Here is a 19607-nt window from a genome sequence, read left to right as displayed (position 1 = left end):
GTTTTTATTTAAAATAATTTCTTTTTATTTTTATTTTATTTTATTTTAATATATTTATAAATAAAAAAACATTTTAAATCACTACCGATCCATCCCAAACATGCCCTTCAGGCAGTTTTAAATTAATTATACAATGCCCACACGAAGACTACCACCATGATAACTTGCTCTCAATTTCGAGGAAACTATCAGATGGAAATCTCCTTTTCCCCCCTCTATTTTTAACAGCATGGAAAGGTGAGGTGAATTATGCTTGTAAAGCATAACACCATTGAATCATTTTTCTAACTAACAGCACGAAGCAGACGTGTGGTACTTTCGCATTGAGGAGATGCACATTAGCAAAGCCACATCTGAAAACTGAAGACATAATGCCACAATCAATTTGGTAAAATACTTGGGTGCGGTGCTGCATCTCAAAACTGAGGCATTCGAGAAACCTGTTTAAAGTATTTACAAATTGGACAGAGCCAAACCGTCGATTAACTTTTAACTGCAAAAAACAACCTAATTTGCCGCTTTTTAACTCGCCACAAAAGGAGCTACAGAAACTATCAGCAGCTTTTCATTCAAAGTGGTGTGATCAATTAGATGATAAGTAGCTCTGCTGCCAGAGATGTTGTAATTGCTCGGGTGCTGGCCCTTGAGAACTACTGAGGTCACTAAGGCCTTGGCGTGGTTGTTCTGGTCGAATTCCGGCTTGAGAATGATAAGCACTTGCATGATGAAATGGAGCACCGTAATCATGTGAGAGCTGCTGACCTTGTTGATACTTATGTGTGGGTAATAGGGACCTATGATCATGTGAGCGCTGCTGCTGACCTTGTGGATATTCAGAAAGCGGTTGACTCTGTCCAGTCAAACTCAAATATCCGTTGTCTAGGAGGGCTGCCATCGTTCTTGAAGAGCCATCATTCTGTTTTTTTTTTTTTTTAATAAAAAGAATTGCAAAAGCGAAGGACAATAAATTAAAGAAATCTCTTTGAAGTACTGAAAATAGTACAAAGAGCTTCCACAAGTCACATGACAAAGCAAAATGAATGTTCATACAAAAACAGAGGGAACCCTATTACCATTACCTGTTGCCGTGTGGTGAAATTATTTCTCTCTTGATACTGAGAACGGAAAATATCATAGCCACCTGCAGAACCAGTAGGGGCAGCAGCTTGCAAAACGGCTCCAGGAAAGTTGGCAGGGATCCCAAAACCTCCATAACCAGAAATGTTCACATCAGACAAGGGCAAATTGCTCCTGGAAAGACCTGTTTTGTATTGTGCGTGGCTGTAGCCCATGTTTGACAGGGAATCATGGAACACAGTGCTATCTTGATGAGTTTGCTGAAAAGCAGATGGATTACGAGCATAGTTCCGAGGCATAGCAGGATAGCCAGTCAAATTGGCCAGCTCTTCCAATGAAACAATAGACTGATTGTGCAAATTAGTTGACAGATGCTGGGGAAGTGTGGTTTGTGGGACAATATTAGCACCAGGCAGTGTCGGTGAATATGACATAGGTAGAGAAAAAGCAACCCAGCTCGGAATCTGAGCATTCGCGAGTACAAATGAAGAAAAATTAGCTTTGTTGAATTTCACCTATGATGTTCTTAGCACTGCAATGTGACATGTATATAGGTGGCATGTAACAATAATACGCTAGATGCCAAACAGCCAATACAGGACCAATTGATCATATGAACACCATAAAGCAAAGTTTTTATGAATTATAGTTATCAAAACCAATTTACATCACATTGACATATTATAGTTATATCAAAATCAATTAACATAATTGTACTTAAAATTGCAATTTAATCCCATGTATGCAGTCTAATCTAATCTTGCAAATCAAGCATACAAAGTTGATGTAGTTATAGAAGCCTGGAATTCAGAGGTCCATGATTCTCCATAAATCTATTCAGAGATTCATCAGAGAAATTCTGTGTCCCTTATCTTAATCTTTTTCTTTAAGAGAGTAACAAATTAAAATGCTCATAAAATATGCAGGCACAAATACATGAAGTCACCTAATTCAAAATTCAGCAGATATTCCTTACACACCTCTGACTGGGAGATGGTTGGATTGCCAGTGGATGATACAGTACTATCAAATCTTGAGGGCATTGATTGGGTTCCAAGGAAAGATGAAGCATAATCAGAATCTCTTGAAGATTGAATACTTGATGCAAAAATATCCATAGGTGTAGTTGTTGCACTAGCTTGCTGCAACAGAATGTCTGAGATTAGGATCTAACAGTCCATGTTTACTAAAATACAGCAATTCAAAGTCCAGAAAAAGTAAATTATATACCAGCAGCTTGAATAGAAAAAGATGAAGGCAGACAATATTATCCCCATAGACCATATTGTCCAACAGCTGATGATGGGAAAATTAGACTTGCAAGAAAAAAAATTACAACCACAGGGGCATTGCTATTTTTTAACCATTTGAGATCAAAGAGAACTACTATGAAACAGAAGTAAACCAATAAAGAAATGCAGGAAAAGATCGCGTGTGCACAAAAAATATAAATCTCCACACATAATACAACAGCATCATAATTTCATCTTAACTGTTCGCATGTCATGCAAGCGATGAAACTGAGAATAGAAAAGGAGAAGTCCAAACCAAAACAAAGGGGGCTATGAACAAATTTAGTTTAGTACCAATCCCAAAACACAGAAGAGATGGGATTTATAAGAAAAGAAATGACAACCACCCAATCTTTTCTTTTTGGCAGCTTAGCAAGTAATTCAGTAAACAATGAGAGCTTCTCCAATAAATTCATGTTTAAATAATGAAGACAAGTCTAGATAGCATTTATCGTCAAAAGTTACTATAATGGTAAACGAAGAAAAACAACAAAATATTGGAAGTATTATTACCAGTTCCATATGAAGAGAAGAAAGGTTTCTAGCTTGTGGATGTATCCTAACACTCAAGGGACAATCCCGTTCTTGGGTTTTCTTAAAATTAGAATCAGGTACAGATGATGGATGGGTGTATTTGTGCCTATGGGATACTTCATGAATGTTTTGTCTCATTAGCTCTTGCTGTGAATATACATGCATGTTATTAATCCCAACACCTGCAGTAAATCGATGTGTATTGGATATGGATCTGAGTTGCTCATCTTGAAGGTACTCGTCAAGGTGCTCTGGATTTCTGCACAGAAGGAAAGCATGTGATAAAATGAGCCATTAAAGCACACAAGTACTACTACTCGAATTAAGCTAAAAGACCAGTACCTAATCTCCTTGCACAGAGCAGATGAACTATTTGCTACTGCAGAAGTCTCCTCGAAGTTGGTCTTTACAGGAGTTGAAGCTGTTAAGCCCCCAGAAACTGCATTGGAAGCCCCAGATTTGTATGTACCGAAACTCAAATGTGACCAGTCAGCTGCAAAGGCTTGCATATAATCAGGAAACACCACCGCATGATTATCCTCAGATGAAGGCAATGCAGGCTCCTCCTTCCCCAAACTTAGCTGCTGCAAGTTCACAGCAGCTGATGATACTTCATCATTCAAAGGTGCAGCACAATTTGGAAAACGTAAATGGAAGCCACTTCCAGTTCCTAAAATTCACAGTGATGGGACAAGGAAAGCAGAAAAAAGTAAGGCTTGTAAAATATATTTGGAGTATTAAAGAACAGAAAAGAGAACATTCTCATTTAATAATAGGCCATTACCTAAGCAGTATTTTCATCTGACCTATCACATAAAATATTTTGAAAAAAACGATGTGCCACTGGAAGCTGAGTTAAGATAATCATGCAGTATCATCACTTGATCTCTTTTGAGCCGACAAAATGATGGAACAATGTGAAATGGTTCAATTCAATCAGACACTCAAGGATAATCATCCTAAAGTGAATTAGTAGGGAGTTATAAACAGAACTCTAATAAATCAATGCTTTAAAAACCAGGGACTCTTCAATTCTTGTCATCTTCCAAACTAGGTTTAAGCTTTCATAAGTGTCCACTAACCTCAACATAGCAACTTCTTTTCAGGCCATTCTCAGCAGGAAAAACAGTATCCATTACTAAGAGCCAACATAATTTCTGTAGAATAGAAGAAAAAAAAAAAAAAAACCAGGCTTGCCTAGAAACAATTGTCTTAAACATTGAGCTAAAAATTAAGAATAAAATTAAAAAAGCTATCTTCATTCTTATTCTTGATTTAAAAGAAAGATGAATCTGTTTGCTTCATTATTGTTAAAACAAAAAACCTCGAATAAGCAGACTTGAAACAATTTCACTTCCCTGTTGCTCTTGATCAAATGCGCCTTCATAACCAAATAAAAAAAAGGCTCCATTACATCACACCAATTAAAAGCTCACAACAAAGAAGTCAACCCCAAACCCAGAGGAGAGGGAAACAGAAAGAAATGTGAAAGAGTGGTAGGAAAAATGAGATTCTTAAAGAATAACTTTTGGTGGTTTCAGAATTTTTTGGTTTCTTGAAGATCCGGGGTTCAACTTAGGGCCTTTTGGGTTCTACAAGGGAGAAGTGATGAAGGGATTGAGAAGGTTCTTTGAACTTTTTGGGTTGTGAGTGGCGGGAAAGAAGTGGGGTGAACTGAAGAAATAATGCTGTCACATGAGATAGGCTATTTTTAATAGGGATACATGCACATGCACATGCAATGATACGGGCATGTCAAGTTCAAGACCTGCAACCCAGCCCATCATATCTGTTACAAGACATTTCAAATTTTACATGCTATATTACAAAGGCTTTACTAAATTGAATTGGGGCAGGTTAGATAAAACTAATATAGCAGATTTTTCGATTCTTTAAACACTCCTGGTACATATTGGATATGTGAGAACGTGTAAATCATAGCACCGTATGCTTTTTGACAAAGGCAATGTTGGCATTCACAGAGCGCATGATAACTGTTTGGCAAGGGATCACTCACATTTATTGGGAAAGGAGAAACAAATATTAGCATCAACCTAAAACCATGTGAATTACCTTCACAATGATCATCCGTGCAGCTCCGAGAATCGTCAGTTTTGTCCTTCAGTAAACAATCACCCCTATGAGAACCACCTACAACAGTATTCACATTTTCCTGTCCTCTACATGAGAAGGCAGATTCAGCACAATAAGAACCTGGATTCTTGTTAGCAGCATCCCTATCTGATGCTTGTACCTCCTCTAATTGGTGGTCTTCATTCGAATTAGTTCCATCACCAGAAAAAGTAAGATTGATTAGAAAAGATATCAGTGCTGGAGGAATTAGACACATTAAAATTATATAACCCACCAGCACCTGTTTGCTGCTCAAACACTGGCCATTCATCATGAGAGCTTGCAGCAACACCAGACTCATGAATTGTCTCGGGCATCTGAGAAGGATGTGGGCATTGCAGATATTTGTGCATTTCTGGTGGAGATGGAGAAGAATCACATGAAGATTTATGACAGTACTGGGATGAGTTTACTGAACCTACTACATCTTGAGGTGTGCAAGAAGTGTCCATCATATTTTGGGAACCTTTGCTGCGCGGCCTACCCATCCTAACAATGTCAGCCATTGAAATATGTCCTGTAGTACCTCCTGACCAAGCAGCTTGAGTTCCTGATGACAATATGGTATCTCCAGTTCCTGTAGCTTTAGTTTGCCTGCTGTCAACAGGATTGCAAGAATCACTGCAGCAGAATTTTCAAGATCAATTCAAAGAAATAATGAAATGTATATACCATCAAAACATTCAAATGAGGTAATAAGATTGCAAATCTAGAAAAAAACCCCATAAAAACAAAGACTGTAAATGTTAAACCTAGTAAAGAATAATAGAAATTCCTAGTCTTAGAAACTAGTTGGACGAGAATAAAGATTTCACAGTGCAATATTATTTTTGGAATGGGCTAGGGTCATGAATTTATAATCTATAATCTACAATCAAGTCAATTCCATGGTAAAAAGTTCATTTCATCTCAAAAATATCTCTATAAAGTTATTAAAAGCACAACCATTTAGCACAAGCAGCAAATTCCTAAACTAAATAGGCTAAAAACAACGGAAGAGACAAATTATGTAAAGCATGCTGATAGTAACTAAGATGGCAAAAAAGTCCTAACTGCATAACATCACACAGGACCAAGTGCACTGTCGCAATCAAAGCATCCACCTGGAAAAAATTAGAAACCCCCTGCTTCTCATCTATATGAGAATTTATAACTAAAATGAGATAGGCAATGCCATAATCTATTTGGAAAAAATTCAAGCCTTTTCAGAAGAATTAAAATACTTTCCCCTCTCATTTTTCTTGTAAAGATAGCATCATATGCTTTCAAATGTTAATATAGCATGTAACTATCAAATACAGAATATCATTTTCATAATTAAACTTAAAAGTAAAGACAGCAAGACCTAGAACATTTATAGCACAAACATGAGTTTCTTCTGAACTCATACCATTTCAAGAAAGGGGTAACTTGTGAGATATTTAAAGAGAAAGCAGAATTGTGCATGGTAGAAATCAGATGGATAGAACTGCGAGATGGATACACGCATCTACACATACCCATATATGTGTGTATAAAACTGGCAAGAAGATTTTAAAGGACATAGTAAACAACATTTGCTAGGTGAAACAAGAGGAAACTTGACATGAGACAGACAGGTACACGCAGACATCATTTTCGAATTCAGAGACTAATCACTAGACAAATTAGTTAACATTTTTAAGTTACTCCACCAAAACTAATCAATAATACGAAATAAAATTGAAGAAAACTAAGTATGAGTATATTATAGTATAGTTATTGATAATCTGTTTTAAAACTTCAATGTATACTGGAGATCAATTGACTTGAATTTGTAATAGAACTAACTTGTTGGATGAAGGCTGCTCATTTTTCAATTTCACACGATATATTAAAGTTGATGAAGGCCCAGGATGAGCAACCGACCCATTCTCTTTCCTATATGCAGCTTTACCAAGGTCTGAAGGGGAGAAAAGTTCACTTAGTAAGAATATACAATAGCAAATCCAACTCAGTATCACCAATTCATCCACCACAAGCGTCTAACATTGTTCAGTATGATAAACACACCATTATCGCTGATTTGACATGGTACAAGCCCAAACTTGTATTCACCACCAGCTTTAACTCCATGATAACCATTGTTATTACCCCGAGCCATTGATTCTTGTGTTTCCTTCATCTGCAGGAATACAATCTATGATATATAAAAAAAAATAATAAGGCATGAATAAAACCCTAGTCTATGGTAAGGAGAATAAAACGAGCCTGTTGATGTAATAAGCCAAATATAGCAAAATGATTGATCTGGTGCAGCACAGAGAATAAATAAAACCAGTAAAATACTTAAGACCATAATTAACTACAAAACAAAGCAGCAGATATATGCCAACAGAAACATTCAGCAGCTGTTAAACACTGATTTCGAAATCCCTGACGACTAAAAATCAGCCTATAAACCGATCTCTTATGCTGAACAAGTTAATTCATAAGCAATATTTGGGAAATCATCAACGCATCCCAAACAGCCAAAGAAAAACCTCCTATTTTGACACATTTCACATGCCAAAGTTTATAATCCGTTGAAATGGAAAGAATACAACCCACTCCCCCTCCCTACCCCAAAAAAGGAAAAATACTTGAGCTCTTGTTTTCATAAGGTACCTCTTTTCTTCTTTCACGTTTGCTCTTCACTTGATGAAAAGGATCTACACAATTGAAAATACTAGTTTAATAAGGACTTCTAACCGAGCACATCAAAATCGGTAAACTTTACATTTAAGAAATGAATTAGATCAGCTAACTATAGAAGAAGTGAATTTTCAAATAACAAGATCTATATATAAACCCTCTATTAAGGCACCAAGGGTAACTCAAGCCGAAATATCTATATCAAAGCTCAATATTGCCCACCAAGAGAAATTTTTCTTTGCAATTTCTTTGATTCTATTTCTGCAAGCAAAATCACGCTAGACCAGAAAAAGGATTACAAAAAAAAGTATATGTTTCACTAAAATAAAAACAGTTAAACATCAATCCATACTCTAGAAAACAATATCAAATACAAAATCACCAGCATTTATCAATGCATTGATGTAAATTAAAACCAGAAACAAAATCAAGTTCCGTTTTTTTAAAAAAAATTAATATGATGCAACTGCATTGGGTGCTCGGCGTTTTCTTGTATCGTAAAATAAAGAACTGAAAATCAAATTAAATTAAAAAAGCCTTTAGGAAAAATGCAAAGGTACTAGTTATTTTAAACAGTTTTCCCGACAGCCAAACAGAATTCAACAGAGAATACTAAAAACATAATTAAGAAAATCTTCCTTATTAAAAAAAAAAAACCACTATCAAAACCCTAAACAACACCAAAAAATTGTTTTTGAAAAAAACAAAACAAAACCATGTATTCCACTCAATGCCACTATTTTTATCAACAAAACACGCACTAAAAACACTCGAAAGAAAAATTCAAGTAACCTTGATTAAGGAGGTTCTGAACAGCGGCATCAGCGTCCATATTAAAATGGCAAAGTACTGAGTAGATCTCTGCGTCCGTACAATTCTTGTTGACAATCTCTTTGATATTCTGCACTACCTTTTTTGACGCCCCCGGTATCTGCATAACTACCCCTTCGTTTTTGCTATCACTCCCCATCTGCTCTTCGCTCTCTATCTGCCTCTCTGTTCTTTTTATTTGTGTGTCTGCGGCCTCTTCCTTTTGGATTATCAGATTCCCAACAAAACGGAACAAAAACCTATTCTTATTGTTTTTTCACTCTCTTTTAGGTTTATTTATATAGTTTATTTTAGAAGTATAAACAGTTTTTTGTTTTGTTTTTTTAAGTTATAGTGTTTCGATCGAACAAGTTTGTTGGTTTTATTTTCTTACGGTTCATTATCAGCCGTTCGATTTGCATGCGTTTGAGCATCTAGTGGGTCCCGCAAAAGAGATTTTTTTGCGATATTTAATTAACGGTGTGACTGTTGTAACGGATATGATGGGGGGATTTTGTGTTGATTTGTCTTGGCGTACCGGGTTTGGTTTTCTATGAGGTTTTTTAATTTATTTTTTTTTGTAATTTAGATTGTGTTTTACACTCTGATTTAACTATATTTTTTAGTTTTGGAATAATTTTTTATATATTTTTAGATGATTAGAATATGTTAATATTAAAAATATATTTTAATAATTAAAAATATATTAATTTCAAAAAATATTTTTAAAAATAATATTTATTTCACTTTACTAATTTATAGTTAATGTTATGGATTGAATTAGTGGATTTAAAATCATTAAAACAATGTTATTTAAAAAGAGTTAAAAAAACTCAAATCAAATTGAATTATTATCCAAATTTGATCTGTCAATGTTTATTTTTTTTATTTAACTTAAACTAAACACTGAATCTTTGAATAGACTCGTCTAAAAAAAATTAATAACACTGCTTTAAGTGAAATAGTTAAAAAAGAAAAAAAGAAAAAGAAAAAGAAGAACAAGAACAAGCAAAAGTCGACTTTGCTTCAGTTTCGGTTCCACGTTTCCCTTTACTGGAAAAGGAAAATCATCTCTTTTGATGTAAATTATATGTTTGAGCTTTCCCAATGACATTCAATTTTTACTATTTTTCTTTTGATTTTCTATTTCTTTTTTTATTCAGATCGCAGGCTCATCGTGAAATTACCATTCCGGTCGTACTGTACATTAAATTGCCTTCACCGATTCTCGGTAGGGCAAATTTCCTTCGAACCCAACCGAAGAAATTTTAGCTCCTTTTTGGTATTATGTTTTAAACAGGGGCCGAGTAAAATTTAAATTTTTTATTTATTTTAGATCTTTTTAATATACTAATATAAAAAATAACTTAAGGAAATATAAAATATAGTATTTTAATATATTTTTCAAATAAAAAACACTTTAAAAATCAATCATTAACCCACTCTTATATACCTTTTCAAATAAAATGCAATCAAGAACCCTTCATTTTATGTTACAATATCCTCAAAGTAAAAATTCAACAATATCTTCAAAATAAAAATTCAAGAAGATATTGATTTTTTATGATAAAAATAGCAATACCTCGCAAATTAAAAAAAAATAATATTTTTAAATGTCATTAGTGAAACACGTGATATTTTCAAATAAATTATTAAATAAGTTGGTATAAATTACAATGATAAAAGAGAAGAGAGAAATAAAAAAAATATTGAAAACACATTAAAACTCCAATTACAACATTATCATTATCATTAAAAGATTTTAATAAAACAAATCCAGCAGCATAAAAAAAAATCACTAATAATGATTGAAAAAAGCTACACATGATGCCCAAAGACAACAGGTGGTTTGCTTGTCTTCGAGTGATTAGTGTGACATGTATTTTATGGTTTCATTGGATTTGGTTCGCTAATAAATTTTTTATAATGCTAATGGTGGTATAATTGAAGATTCAATGTGTTTCTAAAATCTTTTTTTTTTCTTTGATTGTAATTGCTCATTTATCTTTGAGAAGCGCAAATAGTCAACTTTAGTCCTCATTTATAACCTTTTTTTGTATTTTTAAATTTATCTTGTTAATTTTTTTTGATAATATTGTTATTAATGTTTTAGTGTGTTTCTAGAATGTCTTTTTTTTTTATCTCATCTATCCTCGTTATAACTACCGACTTGTTTTTTGGTGAAATATATAAATTGTTTAGATTTTTATTAATAATTATTTTTTATATTGTTGGATTTGTTTTATTGGATTGATGATGCTAATATTTAGTAATGAATCTTTGAAATATCTTTAAAGTGTATATTTTTTCCCCTCTCTCCTTTAATCTCATTAGAATTTATTCTCATTAGAATTTATGTAAGCTTATTTGTCAATTTTTTTAAAATATCATGTTTTACCAAGAATTTATGTAAGCTTATTTGTCAATTTTACCATTATGATAATTTTATATGTAATGTTTTCTAATAGTGACCAATAAAACTATATCATTTCAATAAAACCATGGTATGAGCTGGCCAGCAAAGAAATAATCTTACTCCCCAGGCTTGACAAGGGCATTCCAGACATTCCCCGGTAAAGGACAATCTCTTCAACACCTGTACCACAGATTCTGTCAGTCGAGGACAGTGGCCACAACGAGGATCCGTAGCATAATGTCTTCGAACTATGTTCACCCATCTAGGCTTTGCCAGCCGACTGAATTAATGAGAAAGTACCACTATTATACTGTCTCCAACAAATCGAATCTCCACCCAAATTCGCAGCTGGTGGGGGTGGCTTGCCATCACCATTATTATTATTATTATTTTTTAACTATCAATGTTTGAGTGCGCAACGTCAAAGCCACAGTGACTAGTTTCTTGAAATTTTAAAATTAATAATTAGATAAAGTAAAATTTTCAGAGTTATTATTATTATTTTTTAATTAATATAAATATTCGATCAGCTTAACCTTAACCTTGATAATGACTATAAAAGTACTTGATTACTGCCATTATTACCTGCATAGGAAGTAAATGAGCGAATGACTCTCATCTCAACTCTTGATTCGACTGCGTCCATCGTCTTGGGCCAAGTTTTGCATAAGGCTTTCCACAGCGGAGAGTCTCTTCCTCTAGCTTGTGGAAAGGGTAGACTACCATTTGTCTTTAGGAACTTTCCCCGCAGCACACCCTAATTTCACGAACCTTGTCAAACACAGCACGAAAATATGCAGGGAGAGAGGATCCCCATGGGAGGGAAACTTTCAGTTGGACTTCCATTCCAAAGGACTCGCAGGGAGGCAGTTTCAATACAGCGCATTATAAGCTCAACCAAACTATAAAGCGAAAATACTTGAATTTATTTGAGGAGTTATGACATGTGAAATATTAAGTTGTACATCGGAATTCATTGGAGATCGATGGTGATGTTGTGATTATTGTGAAGGCAATATAGTCGTTCCGAAACAAGAGAGTAACAGTGAAAACGAGCTTGATCATGATGAGGTCTAATTAATTAATGGATGGATACGATGAAAAGGATGTTATCAGCAATGACAATAACAACGGCGACATGATTTGGCAAGTAGTAGTTAAAATGATTAGATGATGGCATCATCGAAGATTGAGAGTTGATAATTGTACAAAAATATTTTTAGTCAAGATGATTAAACGATGATTAAAAATAGTTTTGTTTCATAAATATGAATTGTCCATTATTGTATTTGACAAAAACTTTCTATTATGGATTTGAGTACTCGCATGCATATCTGTTATTTCTGCGATATTTTATTTATTTATTAGGTTTATAATATTTTATCTATTTATTGGGTTTGTAAGATATTCAGTGAATCATGAAAATTAGTCATGGTGCGCGCAAACTATCCCAGACACCCCACATAAATAAAAAAAAAAAACTTTCTTCTAAAGTTGATCTCTTGGAACATAGATAAACATCGTCAATGGTAGAGATTATATTTGATTATTTATGCATATAATAACTTTGTCCTGCTTGCTGACAAGTCAAATTAAGGCAACATGGCAGATCTTATTTCGATCTCTGTTCATGGAGTTCCAATGTTCTGCCGATCCATACCAAGGTGTACAAAAAGGATAGCCTTTCCAGGGTTATTGAGCGTCAAGGCTCGCTGTATGTGGTTTCTGTTATGATGTTCCTCATTATGTTTATGCTTCTTTCTGTAGGGAGACAGCCTTTCAGTGACATCATTTAGCAGGTATTGGAGGTGGTGGCCTTGTTTTTTCCATCATCACTGGAATGTTTTGGGATCAATATGGGTGGAATGCTGGAAGCTGTAGGGCTACCTTACGCATCCACCTGTTTTCTGGCGTCCTTTTCTCTCACGTAGTCATACTAATTGCAACTGGGTCGCTATGCCTTGGATCGAAAAAACCTATTCCTGAAGAGCATGTTGCAGTTTGAAAATTAGAGCTCTATCAACTGGTTACGATGTTTGAGCACGAACACAGGTCAGAAAAAATTAAGCTGTCCAATTACCAAGCTCCCAACTGTTGCAGGTACATTCCCTGTTAGTGCCTCTGGTGTGCTTATGTTCTCGTCAGTTAAAGAAATTACATGCGAGAAAGCTAATGAATGTCAAGGCAGAAAGTGCAGTTGGTTCTAAATAGTGTATATCACTTGTATTTATGTGCCACATTTTGCCAGTATTTGTCGACTATAGATGGCCAACACATCCACAGAATTAAGTATAAGACGTGCGAACATGTTTTCCGTACTCGTATCCACCAATTTCACATGAAAACAAATTTCGACGAACTCATTACCTTCGGGTGCTTCGCCATTTTGCGGTTTAAACTGACCACGACGTAGTTGATCCCCGTGGGTGAAAATCTTTAAACAACGATTCGTAGCAAGCTAAAGCCTATGATACTTCTCTCTTACTGCTCCTGCTGCTAACTTTTTTCTTTTTTCTTTGGTAGGGGACCTAAATCTGAATATTCTCCAACCACAAGGCTTATCCTCGAGTCCTTGGGCCTCGGCCACTAAACAACGTTCCCTTTATTTTCACTTTCTCATCCCTTTCGCACTCTCATAACCCATTAATGAGATTGTCGAAGATGAGTTTCTGTCAATACCAATTAAGTGAGTGAGGCTTTTTTTTAATTTGTTGTCTAGAACCGAAAGCTCTGATTTATATACAATGATGCAGCAAGATGTATTCGACGTATGGCAGCTCAGTCGCCTTGCCAAATAATTATTTTGTTCAAGATTTAGTGAGACGTTAGCAAGAATTAAAACTATAGATGATATCACAATGTTGAAGCGAATGTGTAGTCGTAACCATTCAAGTCGTGATTTAGTAGTCAGTCGCCACTAAACATTGATTTTTGCAGCTGCATGCGAATGTGCTGACAGCAACTTATAACAGAATGGAATTAATGGCTTGATGCAATCGGTTTTATATCATTGACTAACGGCTTTAAATGGAGAGGGGTAGCTAACCCAAATGTGTGGAAGTTTTTCCCAACAACAACAGACACGTGAGTGACGAAATAGCGAGTTGCTACAATATTTGACTGTTAGATGAACCAAAATCGAAACAAGAACTCTACCCTAAGTGTATTGACTTCTTGCTGGAAGTGTTCGGTAACACCTTGGAAAACAAGAATATCTCTAGCATGGAGAACCAAAGAATTTATGCCCACTGTCTCAAATCATGTGCTGATTTAACATGGATGAACCTTTTCTCTCCAAAACAATAGCAGAAGAGATCAGCAGGCCATCACCAAGAAGAGAACATCCCTCTAACTACCTTGATCTTGGCCAGCCTCTACGTCAATCGACTGCACATCTTGTAACTAATGATATCATTATCCCCATTATCACTACACCAAACACTTCTTCATTTGTAAATCTCATAGCCAATTTGAACAAAGAGAAAACAAGACTCGCTCACCGATCCCATTCAGCTCCATCTGTGTTTACTGACTCCAAGGAGTCTTTTGACCCCCGACAAGCCCCAAAATCTACTCCTTTGATCGTTCGGCAGGCTTTTATTGCCGTATTCTTATATATATTGGTTGTTGTGTTGATATTCCTTGTCGGTGGTAGATTCAAGGGAACTGAAACAATCAAGCCTGTAGACGCCTTGTACTTCACCGTGGTCACACTTTGCACCATAGGCTACGGTGATATTGTTCCAGATACAATATTTACCAAGTTATTTACTTGTGTTTTCATTTTGATTGGTTTTGGTTTCATCGATATTTTGCTAAATGGATTAGTCACGTACATTTGCGATAGGCAAGAAGCAGTTCTGTTAAGCACCGTGGATGAGAGTAAGTCCATCACTATGGTTCAAGCTTATATGATAGACAAAGCTAAAGGTAGAATGAGGATCAGGATGAAAGTGGGCTTGGCTTCAGCAGTTGTCATTGTTTGCATTGCGGTAGGAACTATTTCAGCGCACTACCTAGAGAAGTTGAATTGGGTTGATAGTTTTTATCTGTCTGTTACTTCTGTGACAACCGTAGGCTATGGGGATTTTGCTTTCTCGACCATAACTGGAAGATGTTTTGCCATTATTTGGCTATTAGTAAGCACATTGGCGGTTGCCAGGGCATTTCTATACCTGACTGAGCTAAGGATTGACAAGAGAAATCGCAGGATTGCGAAATGGATTCTTCACAAAAAGATGACACTCGGCGATTTAGTAGCTGCAGACCTTGATAATGATGGATCCATCAGGTAATGTTCATGACTTTCTGTAAACAGGATTCTAGTTACGGCTAGGTCGATCAAAATCCTAATAACCCTTCGCTAACTGCTATATTCTTTTACTTTTCCCTCCCAACTTGATATTTCTAAACTTGATTTCAATCAATAACTTGGCACAATAATGCGGTGTTATGATAGAAATAAAAACAGGGTTTCTCTAAGCTTCGCACAACTACCAGGCAACATTGATCTGGGAAGAAACAAGCATGAATACAGCTTACATCTTAGGATTGTTCTAAAGGATGTCCTTAAAGTTATATCTAGCAATTTCGTATTTGTAAATCAGATTATGTAGCATGTTTAAGATTTCAATGCAAGCATAATAATAGTAACACCCTGTACAGCAATTTGCTCAAACTGTCTGTGTTTGATACGCCTTGTTGGTTTCTTTTATGGTTGCAGCAAATCTGAATTTGTTATTTACAAGCTTAAGGAGATGGGGAAGATAGCAGAGAAAGACATGCTTCAGATCTGCAACCAATTTGATTCAATAGATAGTACCAGCTGTGGCAAAATCACTCTTGCGGATCTCATGCAACGTGACTAGGGTTGTACATGTTTTACTATTGGAACAGGCCATCGAGATATTGCCTTGGTAATGGGCAGGACTTGATGTTCTCCAGTGCAAACAAGAAGAAAGGTAATATACAAGAAGCCAGATGGTATCATTATTGAGAAATTTGTTTAAGAACATCGTTTAATGTTCACATTTGAACTCAAATCAAAAGTGGGTTCATTCATTTTTTAGCTTAAAACTTTGCTGAAATTTAATATAACATGGAATATTAAGGTCTTGTTTAACATTGTGGTCAAATTTGTTTTTAAAATTTTTTGAATTTTTTTAACTTCAATTTTTTTTAAATGACTCAGCCTAGGTCTGACTTTGAATTTGTTGTAAAATAATATTTTAAATGACAAAAAAATATTTTTTATACTTGAAATTTGAATTTTATTGTGTTCCATTAAAAACCATTTCTTTCAACTTGTTATTTTTAGTTTAAGTCATAAATATTAACAATTTTTTTCATATGCAAATCTAAATAGTTTTTTCAGCTAAAAAAATTATAGTTTTATAATTAGATTTAATTATTGTTTTATGATGATTAATCAAATGTTATAACATGAAAAATAATTATGATTAACACAATTATTAATTATTTAACATTTTAGATTTTAAAATTCACAATATAAAGGTAAATGAAAAGTTTTTAATAAATTTTTTTAGATTTTTAGATTTTTTTTCTGTTTATGTTCTAGTGTTTTTTTTTTTAAGTTTTAATTTTCTTCTAATTGAGTTTCATCTAGAATCATTTAAATTGAGATTGTGGACTTCGTGGCATAAAATAATTAAAGTGCAACCATCCCCAAGCAGCATCTCACCAACAAATTTCCTCAATTTTGTCGCAATAATATCGCTCAGGATATCCACGGTGGCATACTTCCAAGGTTTAATTAATGAATGACCTTGTATGAGTCCAGGGAGCTTCATGCGGAAGCTGGTTCACAGATTTGCCTTCAGTTTTCCCAGAACCTGTAATTCGAAAAGAACCATTAAAGATGCTAATAAAACAGTCAAAAACACAAAATGGAGGTGCTAACTTCTCCTTCTCAAGTTTCTTCTTTTAGACTACCAAGTCCAAGCAACATACTGCTTAAATTTGAGATCAACACGAAATGCTTGGACCTGGTAGTCAATGGCTAAAAGAAGAAACTTGAGATGGAATAGTTAGCAGGTGTATTTTGACTCATATGGAATCAAAGAAGATGAAAACAAGAAGATCACCGGAAAAAGAAAATAAAAGGACAACGGTCTTTCTCCTGCCATGGCAATTACTCGAGGAATAGTTTCTTTCAAGAACTAAATATACCCTACTGGAGGCCATTTTCAGCTGGTCAGCCAAACAGAAGTAGCAGACAGAGGGGACACACATTTGACTCTGGGAAACGGTATTTGAACGCAAAATGAACCGCACTATGAAGGTGACAAGAAAATTATTCATCCAGCATCACAGCTGCAAAATGAGTAAGGTCATTATAGAAAAAGAAAGTGCATTTGAGTGCAAATCTTCTTTCCAGTTCCACGTTTAGTTACCTTAGATCGGTAAGCAATAAGCACTCCAAAGCACAATAACTTTATTTATAAATCATTAACTTTGGTATAGTTGAGTGCCAAACTGGTCTGTGTTGGAAGCTAAGCACAGCGCCGCCTTCCTCAGTTCAAGCATACAATTATGACACTGTTTATTTTTTACATTATAAAAAAAATTAAAAACAATTTTAAAATTTTAAAATAATTTTTTTTAAATTAATATTTTCTTTAATATTTTAATATAAAAAATTATTTTTTAAAAAATAAAAAAATATTTTAAAAAGTAACCATAACCATAATCACTAACAAGCTAAGCTAGTTTCAAAGAGCTTAACGGCTATTATTATTTTGAAAATTGGAAAAGGATGAATTTGATTTGGGCAGACTCTTAATTAATTGTTAGGCCTGAATTTGGGGCTTGCTGAAGCCTAACGGGCTGGTAAAAAAAATCTCGATACTAAAATGCATTGGATTTAGGCCTTTATGAAAGAAATATTTCCAAGGAACTGGAAGCCTTTACATCATGTAAATGGGCCTAAGATAAAAGTGGTATCCAGTTTGTCGGCAATATTCAATAATTATTAACTAAAAAGTTCATTTACACGCTAAAGCCACCTACGCTTTCAGGAAGAAAAAATATTCTAAATAAATAAAGGAAAAATATAAAAAACACGCTCCAATTTTATAGATAATATTTGATGATATCAATTTTATTCTCAAATTTTAAAAAATCTTCAATAAAAAATTCCTGATTAATTTTAGACTTTTATCCATATTTATATTTATATTTTATAATTAAACGACATGGATTTGAATAAAATTTAATGATTTCATTAAATGAATCTAACCAAAATATAATGAAAAAATCAAAATAATTTAAAGATGAAAATGATAAAAAGAGAGCTGAAGTAAAAAATCAATACTCCCCTCGGTAGTTTTAACTTTAAGAGTAAATTTGATTTTTGTCTTGAAAATAAAAGGAAAGACTCCCCGATCAAACGCCGCTAACAAGCTGAAAAGGTTGCCATGATCAACAAAGAAAAGTGTGTGGGTTCTTATCTTGACCATGGTTCGTGGCCCCACTCCACCATAGAGGGGGCCTATATGGGTTCCGTCGAATATGAGTCTTTTTCCTTGATTTCTTACCTCCTTGGATTTGGTAAAATGAAGTCATCAAATGTTGGTCCACATGAAATGACATTCGAGACGACTCATTCTAGAGCCCATTATTTAATCTCCGAAAACTAGTTCGGAAACCAGCCCTCTCCGTAGTTGGACCCCTAATCCATCAACCCGGGCTTCGAACCGGGGCTGCTTCAGTGAAAAAACTCGGATTTTTTTATATATAAAACATGAAAAAATATTTTATTTTTTAAAATATATAATGACTCGAATTTAACTAACTAAAATTATATCAATACACACACACGCATATACAAATAAGCATGGCAAGCTGCTCATCAGCGACGTCCACTGAGAACTTAAAAAACGTGATTTTGACCATCTCCTAATTTTACACTCGGCGAGCCATTTGCTAAAGAGAGACAAGGAAGTCTTGCGTTGCCTAAGACACGAAATTAAGGGCCACTGAAAGTCTGAAAGAACGATGGTAATTGACATGTCGAGGAGAGGGAAATAAAGTGAAACGTCTTTTGATTTCTTAAAAAGACGACACCAATACATCTATAGCAACACATTTCTGACAAGTGGCCAATACAAATTGTAGTTGTTGAGTATATAAACATCAATCAATCACTTCCTAGGAATTATGATCTATGGAGGAAGTAGAAGTTGATTCGACATAAAAATAAAAAAATAAATAAAATTGCTAGTTCAACCTTAGATATGTTTTTATCTCGGTCAATTTGTCTGGTAATTAATCCCTTCATACAGTTGGTCAACCCAGAATTTAATAACCCAAAAAATTAAAAGTGGGTTGGTTTTTATATTTAAAAAATGCTTTTTTGAAAAATAAAATTTATTTTTTATTTGTTTTAAACTATGCCAGACCCTTAAATTTTTTGTTTATATCGATCTTTATCCGGCTAAATATTATGTAATTATATAACAAAAAATATTTCTGATTGTAAGGCAACGTTTTCTTATTTGTGCGAGATTTAGAATTAGAAAGTTAATGATTTGGGGAGGTCGGGTCACAAGTGATCAAGGAGAGAGAGATGCTTCTTTGCAACTTGTAATTTTGAGAATTAAAATTCTCATAAAATTTGTAGCTTATATAAGTAGATGAAATAAATATCAAAGTCCATAATATTATTCATTTAT

At 34.4% G+C, this 19607-nt stretch overlaps 2 protein-coding genes across 7 annotated transcripts; one reads left to right on the top strand and one right to left on the bottom strand.

Moving 5' to 3' along the window:
- Positions 1-352: 352 nt before the first annotated feature.
- On the bottom strand, positions 353-16826 carry LOC105126918 (uncharacterized). Of its 5 annotated transcripts, XM_011027950.1 has the most exons (12): positions 8481-8834; positions 7662-7705; positions 7068-7179; positions 6846-6957; positions 5459-5657; positions 5272-5353; positions 4977-5174; positions 3246-3573; positions 2883-3162; positions 2058-2219; positions 1080-1541; positions 353-916 (listed from the first exon to the last, which is right to left on the bottom strand). In XM_011027950.1, exons 1-12 carry the CDS (start codon positions 8656-8658, stop codon positions 584-586), a joined length of 2490 nt encoding a protein of 829 aa, XP_011026252.1. In that variant the 5' UTR covers positions 8659-8834; the 3' UTR covers positions 353-583. The 5 variants fall into 5 exon arrangements, with proteins under 5 accessions (XP_011026252.1, XP_011026250.1, XP_011026251.1 ...); XM_011027948.1 differs by having other exon boundaries at positions 5272-5657; XM_011027949.1 differs by having other exon boundaries at positions 5278-5657.
- Positions 14106-15990, top strand: LOC105126919 (two-pore potassium channel 3-like). Of its 2 annotated transcripts, none has more exons than XM_011027954.1 (3): positions 14106-15205; positions 15638-15784; positions 15845-15990. In XM_011027954.1, exons 1-2 carry the CDS (start codon positions 14190-14192, stop codon positions 15780-15782), a joined length of 1161 nt encoding a protein of 386 aa, XP_011026256.1. In that variant the 5' UTR covers positions 14106-14189; the 3' UTR covers positions 15783-15784; positions 15845-15990. The 2 variants fall into 2 exon arrangements, with proteins under 2 accessions (XP_011026256.1, XP_011026255.1); XM_011027953.1 differs by having other exon boundaries at positions 15638-15787; positions 15848-15990.
- Positions 16827-19607: the final 2781 nt, after the last annotated feature.

This window comes from Populus euphratica, unplaced genomic scaffold (assembly GCF_000495115.2).
Source record: "Populus euphratica unplaced genomic scaffold, PopEup_1.0 scaffold30.1, whole genome shotgun sequence".
NCBI classification, from domain to species: domain Eukaryota; kingdom Viridiplantae; phylum Streptophyta; class Magnoliopsida; order Malpighiales; family Salicaceae; genus Populus; species Populus euphratica.
This window is presented reverse-complemented; position numbering and strand designations above follow the sequence as displayed.